This window comes from Syngnathoides biaculeatus, chromosome 11 (genome assembly GCF_019802595.1).
Source record: "Syngnathoides biaculeatus isolate LvHL_M chromosome 11, ASM1980259v1, whole genome shotgun sequence".
Lineage (NCBI taxonomy): Eukaryota > Metazoa > Chordata > Actinopteri > Syngnathiformes > Syngnathidae > Syngnathoides > Syngnathoides biaculeatus.
In genome coordinates this window covers 8338362-8351398 of record NC_084650.1, presented here as the reverse complement: position 1 = coordinate 8351398, position 13037 = coordinate 8338362, and the positions used below count along the sequence as shown (strand labels likewise).

The following is a 13037-nucleotide window of genomic DNA, read 5'->3' as shown; positions in this document are numbered from 1 at the left end:
AAATATATTTACATTTGTATAAAAATACATTTTTACTTTTAGTTCAAAAACTGGTGTGTCGATGGTTTCCGCTCCATGTCGTTTGAAGGAACTGATGATGGTGTTAAAAACTCTCTCTCTTATTGCCATCTGCTTTGGGTTGTAGTCTCTCGTTCCCTAAAACAAGGACAATGACGTGCCAAGTTTAATGTATTGTATTCAATCAATTTCAGATTGCTTATAATAGTTTCAAACTCTTGGGTACACTGTGGACCAAAACAAGACCAGTAATTAACAAGTTAATAAATAAGTACAAGTTCAATTAATAATGTCACTGCTAACTGCACTGTAATTTCATTTTTATGTACTGTACATTATGTATGGGCTGTTTTCACGCGACGTCACCCATTGTGCTGCTTCGAATGGCGGCCATTTTCTATCCGTAAGCTCCGTTACACATACAGAGGCAAGATGGACGACATTAAGTTTCTAACTGCATTAATTGAAGACACGACCAATAGCACATCAACCCCAGACTGACTATTAGGCTACCTGGCAGACACACATCATGGGACTCAGGACTGCGTCAAAAATGCACAGTATTGTGCTCTTAATATTTTAATCTATGTGGCAGAAATGACGAAGGAGGAGCATTTACATGTATGCTAACACGGAAAAAGAAAGGTGGTGGAATACTATTTTTTCCAATAGAGGCAAATGCCATTCAATTTTTTTTTTCAAAAAATAAAACCTGTATATATTAGTTCACCACAAGCAAAGTCAAATCTCTGTTTAAAATTTGATGACAATGGCAAAAAGACAAAAGAATAAATCTAGTATTTCACAAAATTCTCAAATCTTTCAAGTGACTAACAAAAAAAGGATCTTGTAATATTGGCCTTCTGAAAAGAGTATCGTTTAAGTTTGTTAGCTTGGCGACACATCAGCATGATGGAATTTGAGACCGGGCAGCGTGATAGCAGCGTCGGGTAATCGTCCACAAAGCCAAGTCTCCGTGAAGCACAGAGCCGCAGAACGTCCAAAATCTTTCGTCGGAAACATTAGACTATGCCCCCACTGACACAGCCAGACTTTGGTACCGGATAGCGAGGCTTTGAAGAGTGCGCTGACTAGTAACTCTGGAAAAAGCTTCAGCGACTTGGTGAGAGAGGTTTACAAAAAAAAAAAAAAAAAAAAAAAAAAGTCTGAAAAAGGCTTTCTGATGGTTAGCAAGTCCTCTCTTGTGTACTTGAGTCCCGAGACGCCCGTGAAACACAAAAAAACAAACAGTAACGAGAGCATTCCGGAGACTTCCTCACTTGTAGCTACTAGGTCGAGAAGTTAAATTGTGGTGCACAGTGGTGTATGGGTAATTCAGCAAAAAATATGACATCAGTGAAAACAACCCATTAAGTGTTTGATAAATGCCTTGAATTAGGGATGGACAATTACAGAAAAAAATAGGATTATCCATCCCCAACCACATATATGGGTCAGGTCTTGGGGGCAGTAGCTTTTGCCGGGATGCCAGCTCCAGCAACTTCATCCAGCGCTTTTGGGGGGATCCCGAGGCGTTCCCAGGCCAGCTGTGAGTACGTAGTCTCTCCAGCGTGTCCTGGGTCGTCCCCGGGGTTTCTTTCTGGTTAGACACGCCCGGAACACCTGACCAGGGAGGCCTCCGAGACGTATCCGAATCAAGATACCCCAGCCACTTCACCTGGCTCCTCTTAATGCGGAGAACCTGGACACTATGCTGCAGAAACTCATTTCGGCCTCTTGCATCCGGGATCTTGTTCTTCCGGTCATGACGCAAACCTCGTAGCTATAGGTGAGTGTAGGAACGTAGATAGACCGGTAAATTGAGAGCTTCGCCTTTCGACTTAGCTCCCTCTTTACCACAACGGACACAGACATACTCCACATAACTGCAGACTCTGCAACGATCTACTTGTCAACTTCCTGCTCCATTCTTCCCTTACTTTAGTCATGATTTGGATTGATGTTGAAATAAATGTGGAAAAACAATAATTCAATAGTCCCAAAACTTAGTATTTCAATATTTATTAAACTAAAACTAAACTTTAAATTAGGGTTGTCATTTTATATATACACACACACACACACACACACACACACACACACACACACACAAAGTATTTGCCCCCTTCAACTTTTCAACCTTTTGCCAAATTTGAGGCGACAAAGATATAAAATTAAATTTTTTTCTCAAGAATCAACAAGTGGGACACAATCGTGAACTGGAACAAAATTTATTGGATACTTTGAACTTTTTTTAAGAAATGAAAACCTGAAAAGTGGGGCGTGCAATATTATTCGGCCCCACTTGCATTAATACTTTGTAGCGCCACCTTTTGCTGCAATTACAGCTGCAAGTCGCTTGGGGTACGTCTCTATCAGTTTTGCATATCGAGAGACTGAAATTGTTGCCCATTCTTCCTTGCAAAACAGCTCGAGCTCAGTGAGGTTGGATGGGGAGCGTTTGTGAACAGCAGTCTTCAGATCTGCCCCATGATTCTCGACTGGATTCAGGTCTGGACTTTGACTTGATCATTTTAACACTTGAATATGTTTATTTGTGAACCATTCCATTGTAGATTTGGCTTTATGTTTTGGATCATGGGCCTGTTTGAAGATAAATCTCCGTCCCAGTCTCACGTCTTTTGCAGACTCCAACAGGTTTTCTTCCAGAATGGTCTTGGATTTGTCGCCATTCATCTTCCCATCAATTTTAACCATCTTCCCTGTCCCTGCTGAAGAAAAGCAGGTCCAAACCATGAGGCTGCCACGAGCATGTTTTACAGTGGGGATCGTGTGTTCAGGGTGATGAGGTGTGCTGGATTTACGGCAAAGTTTTTTTTTTTTTTTTTTTTGCAATAACTTCCGTTCCACTTCACGATTGTATCGCACTTGTAGATTCTTGACAACAACAAAAAAAAATATACACACACACATTATATATATATATACATATATTTTTTTGTTTTGTTTCGAAGCCTAAAATGTGTCGAAAGGCTGAAAAGTTGTATATACATGTGTGTGTGTATATATATATATACACACACACACACAACACACACACACACACACACACACACACACACCACACACACACACACACACACACACACACACACACAACACGAATGCAACACAGAGTAAATGTCTTTTGCAGAGCGGATCAGCATAAAATGCAAATTTTTGGCCAATACCAATCAAAGCAGTCAATCGGTGTCTAACTCCAGCAAGTGTCCTCACAATTTACTGCAATAACAGTCCAAAAAACATACTTCTGTCTCATTTAAAAGTTGATCACCTCATCACAAAAATCCCGGCCCTGCCTGTGTGGAGCTTGCATGTTCTTCCCGTGCCAGCGTGGATTTTCTCCGGGTACTCCGTTTTCCTCACATATCCCAAAAACATGCATTAATTGGACACTCTAAATTGCCCCTAGGTGTGATTGTGAGTGGAACTGTTGTCTGTCTCCATGTGCCCTGCGACTGGCTGGTAACCAGTTCAAGGAATACCCTGCCTCCTGCCCGTTGACAGCTGGGGTAGCACTCTAGCACTCACGTGACCCTTGTGAGGATAAGCAGCTCAGAAGATGGATGGATAGATATTCTGGACATTAATTTCTATAGGTTGGAAGCTCTGCAGTCAAGACAAATATTGAATTTTGATAATAATGGGCATCATGAAGTCTTTTGGTGTTTCGGCTTTTGGTTTTCGACCTTTAATTAGAATTTTAATTTTAGTATAACACTAGTTACTGTTACCAGATTTATAAAGTAGAAAGTAAAAACAATTGAGCTTCAGTGAATACATTTACATTTGAAACGCAACAGTTTTTAAACTTCCATAAGTTGCCTCAAGGAATAAACACCATACACACCTTTTTACCCCAACGTTTCCATGATATTCTGTAGAGGTTTTATGGAGTCCTAAAATATGAAGTCAGTTGCAGCACTGGGCACTTACCTTAGCTGTTTTGAGAACAAACTGATGTTTTCCATCATCTTCCAACTGTGCCTTCAGCTTCAGAAGTTTGGAAATTTCTTTATCAACCTATGAAGGACATGCCATTCATACAGTTTTGAACACATGGAATTGTCAGAACCGTGGTTCACTTTTCACATTAAGGGATGGAATTGCATTACAAGGAACACATGCATGTGCACGAAATGAGTACAATTACCTACCTGTGCCACAGTGATTCCCATAAAAAAACATTGAGATTGGAGACAGTTTGGAAGTTGGAAGCCAACCATAGCAGAGCGAGTCCAGACAAACATGCCGAACATTGTTCATCCAGTAGCAGAGAGGACAAAAAAACGGATCAAAAATAACCAAAAATTAGGAGTGGATCACCCAGTGGTATTATGGTCGCCATCCCAAAAAGCCATTCAAAGAGACGTCGAGGAGCCAGGAGTTTCCGTGGATGGTCATGTGATGTCGGCAACAAGATACCAATGGTCAGGCAGGAAGAACGGGAGAAAAGTGGTAAGAAAACCTGTTACTAGGGGTGGCGGTGTATGACGATGCATCATCATCATCATCATCACCCCAGTTGAGAAGGACAGAACATAAGATGTATCAAGTCAATAAAAGCGTCCGGGCTAATGGAGTTCACATACAGACAGTTTTGCATTAAAGATTATACAACATGTGTACCAACGCACAGCAGCATCGGTTATTATATTAATACTTTGTCAACAGTCCCCAAGATTCAGTCTCAACAACCAACTACAGTAAAATCAAATTTACAGTTAGGCAGATTGGAGGTCAGCTTGTTTTAACAAAAAAGGAATTATTGTTAATTTAACCCTTGTATTATTTTATTGTCAATTATTGGCATTTCTGTGTTGGCCAAAGTACTCGTTATCCTTTTCTTCATGAAATTGTGACTTTTTCTAATTTAGGGTAATGAAGTAGTGTGCAAAATCTGGACACCGTGATGTGTAGTGGAATGTCGGTGCAGAGTTAGTAAACATTTTGACCTGCACACTTTGATATAAGGAATTTAGCTTTTCAGATCTAAAATAAATATCTTCATGATGTACTTTATTTGGATTGCCATTCAGACACAGGTGTGTGTAAAGGAGGAACTCTCATTCTTGTGTTGTCACTGTTCTCATGTCACTTTTGACGACCACACAGAAGATGAGCTCCAGAGCTAACCCTGAAAAAGCTTAATCAGAGATTTTGAACTGTGATAGTGATGCAAAGATTTGTCAGGATCTTTCAGAAAAAGAGGACAATGTTATTGATGAACCATGCAGCTTTGTTTATCTATTTTTTAAAGATCTGGACTCACGTCCCTTTCATGGAAGGTCAACAGAGGAATTGGAGATGTTGAAGTCATTGATGATGCGACTTGGCGGTGTGTTGAGTCAAAATGTCCTTTTCCAATCTGCAGTAAAAGCTGTTCAGGTTGTTGGCGAGCCCACCACTGTTATCTTCGGAGGTGGATCATCACTTGTAATTAGTTAGCAACTGCAACCCATGCTAGACTAATTTGGAGAAGTTAGCACCAGGATGTTTTTCCTGTTTTGCTGCATAATCCCTCTTTTCAATGGTAATTTCTTTAGTTCTTAAATTTCTTGTTTCTGGTTTTCAGTGAGACTGTACAGGTCCTTATTCAGACTATGACATGGGACCTCTTTAGCCTGGCTAGAAACCACAGCGTGTTATTGAATGGGCGAAAAGGTTGTTGGTATATACCCCTCGCAATAACTGACTAAGACTGTAACAATATATGTGTATTAATTTAGGCTGATAGTTGAATTTTCAAAGATACTCTAGTCTGTGCAGTTGAAACAGCTTTGAAGTTCTTAATTTTGCCTTGTTGGTCGACTACGTTACTGATTTTACCAATGGCTTCGCGCACCTAAGTATTTCCCTGGATGTACAATACCATGAAAAAGTATTTGATTTATTTTTTTTGTGTGCATATCTGTCACACACAAAGGTTTCAGTTCATCAAAATAATTTTAATATCTCTGAGACAACACAAAGCAAAAACAAAATGCAGTTTTCAAATTACAATTCAATGCATTATGGCACAAAAAAAAATCCAAACCTTTCTGACACTCTATGAAAAAAGTAATTTCTTCCTGAAACTAATAATGGGTTTTGCCACTCTTGGGACAATAACTGAAATCAAGTTTTTGAGATAGTTGAGTCTTTCAAATGGCTCTGGGCGATTTTTGTCCCACTTTGCAGAAATGTTTCAATCATGCCGTACTGAAAAGTTTTCTTGCATGAACTCCCCGTTTAAGGTCACACCACAGCATGCGGGGGGGCTTTCAGAGGTGGACTGGCTGGTGTGTTTCAGATCATTGTCCTTCTGCATGATCCAAGAGCACTTGAGTTTGAGGACACAAACTGATGGCCAGACATTCTCCCTCAGGATTTTTATTTCTGGTCCACATCAGAATTCATTGTTCCATCACATTGTCCATCACACTGCTACCACCGTAGTTAACTGTTGGCATAATGTTCTTTTAATCAACTGCTGTCATTTTAACGCCGGATGTAACGGTCCACACACCTTGCAAAAAGTTAAAATTTTGACTCATTGGTCCGCAGAATGTTTCTCAAAATTCTTGAGGATCATCAATATGTTTTGGGTGGAATGTGAGATGAGCCTTAGAATTGACCCCTCCGTACAGGGCACTTAACCAGGCCACCTGAAGTGACGTCACCCCACGTGTGCTGACCTCAGACAAACAATTAGCAAAAATGGCGGCGCAGGAAGAAAAGACTAGAGCGAAATTGTCCGATTTACGAGCTGATTTCTCACTCGCATTCTTAGCGAATAGTGAAATATAGTTGAAAAGCAGACAGCAGGGCTTCGAGTATTTCAGCGAGGGGTATTTCAATGGTATTTACATGCATATCTACGGAGAAACCATTGATATTCGCGCGAGATCTTTCCGGAGTCAGAGGAAGACCAAGAAACCACATAATATAATGTATTATAACCCAAAGACGAATTCGTCATTGACAGTTTCCTATTTTCGTGTTACATATCACACTTGTGTGCAGAATCTGTATGTGTATCTGTATAGCCGTTTGTGAACCGCCGTATGAAGGAAAAGAAGGCGAGGGTTGATTTACGAGTTGTTTCTCTCGTTTTCTTTGTGTAACGTCACGCAATAATTATTCTTGAATTAGTGCCGAACCTACGTAAGTCCCGACCGAGTACAACAATCACTGCTTAATAGTGTCCTCAAACATCCTTCCTTCAGTCTTGGTGTCTCGGTGCACGTCGAAGGCTTTTAGGACTCGCTAGTCCGGTTTAGCTTAGCTCGGGAGCCGCCGGACAGAGACACGTTTGTGCAGTCAGATCACCACAAAATATCGCTCAACACAGATCAAGTGTGTCAATCATTCACACGTAGCTACGTTATGCAAGGGAAGAACTGCTAATTCATTTATATGAGACATGTATTGAAAATCAAATATAGGGCTTACCTTCGTGCAAACATTATCTGTTCCGGTTGATTTTAGACGAATTCAGTTGATGATGCGGTCTTCCACAAAGTTTGATCCATCGAAGACATTTTTCGTACTGGGTCTTCGGTTTTGGAAAGGGTACGAAACGAACTCCACCAACTAGCCTTTCAGGATACCTGTTGTCACTAATACAAAGTCCGTGACGACACCTCTTAACCATATCTATTGTTAAAGATCCCAAATACGCGATAAAACGCTAACAAAAGCTGTACTGGACCATGCAACGTTGTCTGAGGGAACGGCGGATGCAAAAAAGGGGCGTGGTTTATCAAGATCTCTGGCCTCTGATTGGTCAGCGACTCAGATGACGCAATTTCTACGGAGGGGTCAATTCTTTGCCTACAGCAGGGTTTTTTTTTTTTTTAACCTGGGAACTCTCCCATGGATGGTATTTTTGGCCAGTGTCTTCCTTATGGTAGAGTCACGAGCACGGACCTTAACCGAGGTCAGCAAGGCATGGAGCTCTTTACATGCACTTGCATGTTTTATAAGGAATAATTCCTATAAACAGTCATGTCTCATTTTCTTTGTTCTTTTTGCTATATTGTTCCTTGTTCTCGTTTTTTTGTTCTGTATGTTGTACCAGGGCAGCACAGACTACTGGAGAAAAATTCCTTTTGTGTTCTGCATCTGATTCTGATGTTGTTCGAGGTTCTTTTGTGACCTCCTGGATGAGTCCTCCTCGCACTCTTGGAGTAATTTTAGTTCTTTGTCCACACCTGGGAAGGTTTGCCACAGTTCCCAAACTTCTCCATTTGTGGATAATGGCTCTGACAGTGGTTTGCTGGAGCACCAAAGCCTTGGAAATGGCTTTTTAACTTTTTCCAGACTCACGGATCACTTTTTTCTCATTTCTTCGTGAATTTCTTTGGATTTTTGCATGATGCATTGGTTCTTGAGATTTCGTAGCCTACTTCACATCCTCTGCCAAATTCTATTTGTGATTTCTTGATTCAACAAGTATGGTGGTAATCAGGATTGGATGTGGCTTGTGAAATTGAACTCAACTTTCCCAAATTTGTGGTTAGTCACAATGACTGCTTTTTAACAGGGGTGAGGGAGTGACTATTTTAATCACAAAAAGGCTTGGTTTTGTTTTATTTTTTGGGTGCCTTAGTAAAATGAATTGTCAATTGAAAATTGCATTTTGTATTATTTGTGTTTTCCCTGAGTGATATTAAAATTGGTTTGATGATTTGAAAACTTGTGTGATAGAGCTCCAAAAGAAAAACCTGACAACTGGATTTGGTAAATTCTTCCTCACAGCACTGTAGTTATTAAGTAGATTAAACAGTGATCAGAGGAGCCTAGGGCAGCGCGGGGAATGGCACAATAAGAGTTTTTTCTCTATCTTATTGTGGTATAGATCTTCACATCCCCACCAATAAAGAAGATTATACTGGACTTGACCAACTTATAAGGTAGGCGTGTATTGCAAGAGAAATGTAAACCGGTCGATGTGACTTACCTGTATGTGTACATTGAAATTCTGGTATTTGTTAGATGGAGCATGTAGGATAAAGGGAAAAGGCACCTGCAAGTCTATGGAATGAAGAGAACGAATGGCAAATTTTCCAGCAATGATCTCTCTGGAGCCATTTCTCATGATATCTTGTCCGATACAATTCGACAACACCAGAGATGGTCGATGTAAAAGAGATAAACTAGCTGTAGTTGTAGATGTGATAAATGGGTCGAAAGTCTACCTTTGTTGTACAAACCTTGTCATCATGTTACGGGAGATGAGCACATTGTTCCATTCAGGGGGTGGGGTGTTTTCTGACAGTACGTGTCCAACAAGCCTGCTAAGTTGGGTATTAAAATGTGTGCCTCTCATGCAAAATCTTGGGATACATGGAATGGATAGGTTTCCAATGACATCCTCACAGTCCTGAGACCAATCGGATAAATTAACAATGGGAAAAAAACTTCATACTTCACCTATCACCCGTGTTCTCTGACCTCTATGACACACAGCATGGAGGAATTGGAAACCTATCCATAGGCAGGGGTACACTGAAACGCTAACTGGAGGGGTAGCTGAGAAAAATCTGAGGATACATGTAGCGCTGGAGATGACTGAAGGGCTCAAATTTACTGCATATGTCTAATCTAAATGTTCATACAAATCTAAAACAGTTCAAACCGTTTTTTTGTGTGTGTATTTTTTCCTTTTACTGCTTTGCGTGGTTTCACACATTTTGGGTCAAAATGACCCGCCACATAATCAATGTAATTTTCAACAAAACAAGGGTCAACCACTTTAAGTTATGGTTGTATTTCATGATGAATTCAGTATTTGAATGTTTAAGGTGCAACTGCAGCGTGACTGTATTGCATCAGCCGTCTGATTACAGTTATGATTCGGAAAGATTTAAAGGTCTCCTATTTGAGAGTAATGTACATATACCGCAAATATGGCCAATGTTTCCATGTCATGTGGTCAAAAGCCCAACTGTACCTATCCACAAGAACGAAGGAACCCCGTTTTATCTGCAGTTCAGTGTGCAGGGGGGGAAAAAAGTAACATAAAAGGTAATATCTGGTGTTTCAGAAAACGCATTCCTTAACTCACAACCTGACAATGTTGAATCCGAAGTGAGATACTCTGTATAAAATAATCAACTACCACGCGGTTTCTTTCCACGCTGACATGGACTGATTAATGACAGATGGACACGCTGACCATCCCATGTTAAAGACGTCATTTAACATTGCTTACCTGCTCTTTGGTTGCCTTCTCAGCCTTCATCTTTCGAACAACGTCACCTTGGATTTTAATCGCTTCTTGGATCAGTGTTTTTCCTTCCATTGTAACTCAAACGTCAAACTATCCTGAGCGACGACAAATACCAGCAACACTGTGATGAAGGCTCATGAAATGTCCTTCTCTTCTTCTGCATCTAGTGATATCATGGTGGGTTCCATCGTTTTGGTGCATACTGCCACCTATTGTACGGAAGGGTGCACGGGTAAACAAGCGATGACAGATCCATCCATCCGTTTCAGTACATACAGCATATCCTCACAAGGGTCGCGGCCTAGTATCACAGCAATCGTCGGGTGAGAGACAGTGTCCACCCTGAACTGTTTGACAGCAAAGCACACAGAAACAACCATTTGCACTCACATTCACACATACAGTCGTTAGTCTTCAATTAACTTAAAGGGCCACTGTCATGAAATGCATGAGTTTACATATGTTAATGAAAAAACGGCAGCCGACATGGACCCATGCGTTTTTTCACCACAAAACATGATTTTGGCATATACAGTTTTTTGTAACTCCTGCCATGAAAATCATGAAAAAAAATGACTTGTTTTCGAGAAGAAACAGGAAGTGACGTACATGGCAGGAGCGCCCTCAAGTGGCCTCATTTGTTTCTATTAGTTTTACCTGCGGGAAGGTAGCTTGTTCATTCGTGTTAGCCAAAATGCCGGCCCGTTGCATTGCTGGACATTGCTTGAACACTCAGTAGGATGGATTTACCCTCCATAAGTTTGCAAGAGACCCGGTTCGTCAATAAAAATGGATTGCGCGGGTGCAATGAACGAAAGCTTTGTGGGTTCCAAATCACAGATAGGTGTATACAGCTACTAAAAAAATAATAATAGTTTGGTACGGACCACGGAATCCGCCTGTCATAATAATGTGACAAAAGATCCATGTACGTATGACAGGCGTGCTAAATGTATCGATGTGTGCGTTAGTGACCTTAACCGGTATGTTTTTTTTTTAACCAGCCCTGTTTATGCTGTGTTACTACCGTATTGCAGCTGTTACTGCCGCGTCAGAGGCACTGTTTGGAAAGAACAGCTAAGGTATATGATTAAAACTTTGAAAACTGTCGTCGTCTTTCTTTGAAAATAAAATATATGTCATGTTTCAATGTAGGCAAATGCAGCTCATGTACAAAGTGTTTTTCCTTTGAAAAAAGTACTGGGTGAGGCTTATATTCAGGTGTGCTCTTTGGTCCAGAAATTAAGGTAGCTTTAGCAGGGAAACCCAGACTTCCCTTTCCGCAGCCATTTCTTCCAGCTCTTCCGGAGGGATCTGGAGGTGTTCCCAGGCCAGCCGAGAGATATAGTCTCTCCAGCATGTCCTGGGTCGTCCCCGGGGTCCCTTTCCTGTGGGACATGCCCAGAACATCTCACCAGGGAGGTGTAAGGGATGCATCAGGATCAGATGCCCCAGGCACCTCATCTGGCTCCTCTCAATGCAGAGGAGCAGCGGCTTGACACTGAGCCCCTCCCAGATGACTGAGCTTCTCACCCTATCTCTAAGAGAGAGCCAAGAAACCCAGTGGAGGAAACTCATTTCGACCTTTTGTATCCATGATCTTGTCCTTTTCGGTCAGCTCGTGCCCATAAGTAAAGGTAGGAACGTAGATTGACTGGTAAATTGAGAGCTTTGCCTTTCAACTTAGCTCTCTCTTTACAGCAACAGACCGATACAAAGCCCGCATCACTGCAGACGCTGCACCGATCAATCTGTCGATCTTCCGCTTCATTCTTCCCCCTCTCATGAACAAGACCCCAAGATACTTGAACTCCTCCACTTGGGGCAGGATCTCATCCCCAACCCGGAGAGGGCATGTCACACTTTTCCGACTGAGAACCATGGTCTCAGATTTGGAGGTGCTGATTCTCATCCCAGCCGCTTCACACTCGGCTGTGAACCACCCCAGTGAGCATTGGAGATCACGATTTGATGAGGCCAACAGGACCACATCATCTGCAAAGAGCAGAGATGCGATACTAAGGCCACACAACCAGACACCCTCTATGCCCCGGCTGTGCCTAGAGATTCTCCCCATAAAAGCTACAAACAAAATTGTTGACAAAGGGCAGCCTTGGCGGAGTCCAACTCTCACCGGAAACGAGTCTGACTAATTGGCAGCAATGCGGACCACACTGACAGTGGTCGTACAGAGAAACAATCTGTATTAGGGGGTTTGGTATCCCATACTACCGAAGGAAACCCCCCCCCCCCCCCCTCACAAGACTTTCCGATCAACATTTGAATGTCTTTCTTCAACTTCACAAAACACATGTAGACAGGTTGGGCGAACTCCCATGCACCCTCGAGGATCCTGCCGAGGGTGTAGAGCTGGTCCACTGTTCCACAGTCAAAATGAAAACCACATTGCTCCTCCTGAATCTGACATTCATCTTACCGACGGACCCTCCTCCCAGCACCCCTGAATATACATTACTAGGGAGGCTGAGGAGTGTGGTCACACTTTTTAAAAAGGGAGAGACCATCACCCCAGTCTGCCAATCGAAAGGCACTGTCCCCGATGTCCACGCAATGTTGCAAAGGCGTGTCAACCAGGACAGCCCCACAACATCCAGAGCCTTTAGGAATCTCATTCACCCCTGGGGCCCTGCCACCAAGGAGCTTCTTAACCACCTCGGTGACCTCTAACCCAGAAAGTGAAGAGCCCGCCTCAGAGAACTCAGACTTAGCTTCCTCATGGGAAGGCGTGTTGGTGGAATTGAGGAAGTCTTCAAAATAGTCT

At 42.0% G+C, this 13037-nt stretch overlaps 1 protein-coding gene across 4 annotated transcripts in view; it reads right to left on the bottom strand.

Moving 5' to 3' along the window:
• Positions 1 to 10427, bottom strand: part of hars (histidyl-tRNA synthetase) — a 37668-nt gene extending 27241 nt beyond the window's left edge. Inside the window, exons 1-4 of one of the 4 annotated variants that reach the window (XM_061836095.1) lie at positions 10238 to 10396; positions 4197 to 4513; positions 3976 to 4062; positions 37 to 156 (exon numbers count right to left, since the gene is read on the bottom strand). In XM_061836095.1, the coding sequence (XP_061692079.1) occupies positions 37 to 156; positions 3976 to 4062; positions 4197 to 4298 (309 nt within the window). In that variant the 5' untranslated portion in view covers positions 4299 to 4513; positions 10238 to 10396. Of the gene's footprint in view, positions 1 to 36; positions 157 to 3975; positions 4063 to 4196; positions 4514 to 10237 lie in introns of all 4 variants that reach the window. The other 3 variants (XM_061836096.1, XM_061836097.1, XM_061836098.1) reach the window with 3 other exon arrangements.
• Between the last annotated feature and the right edge of the window lie 2610 nt (positions 10428 to 13037).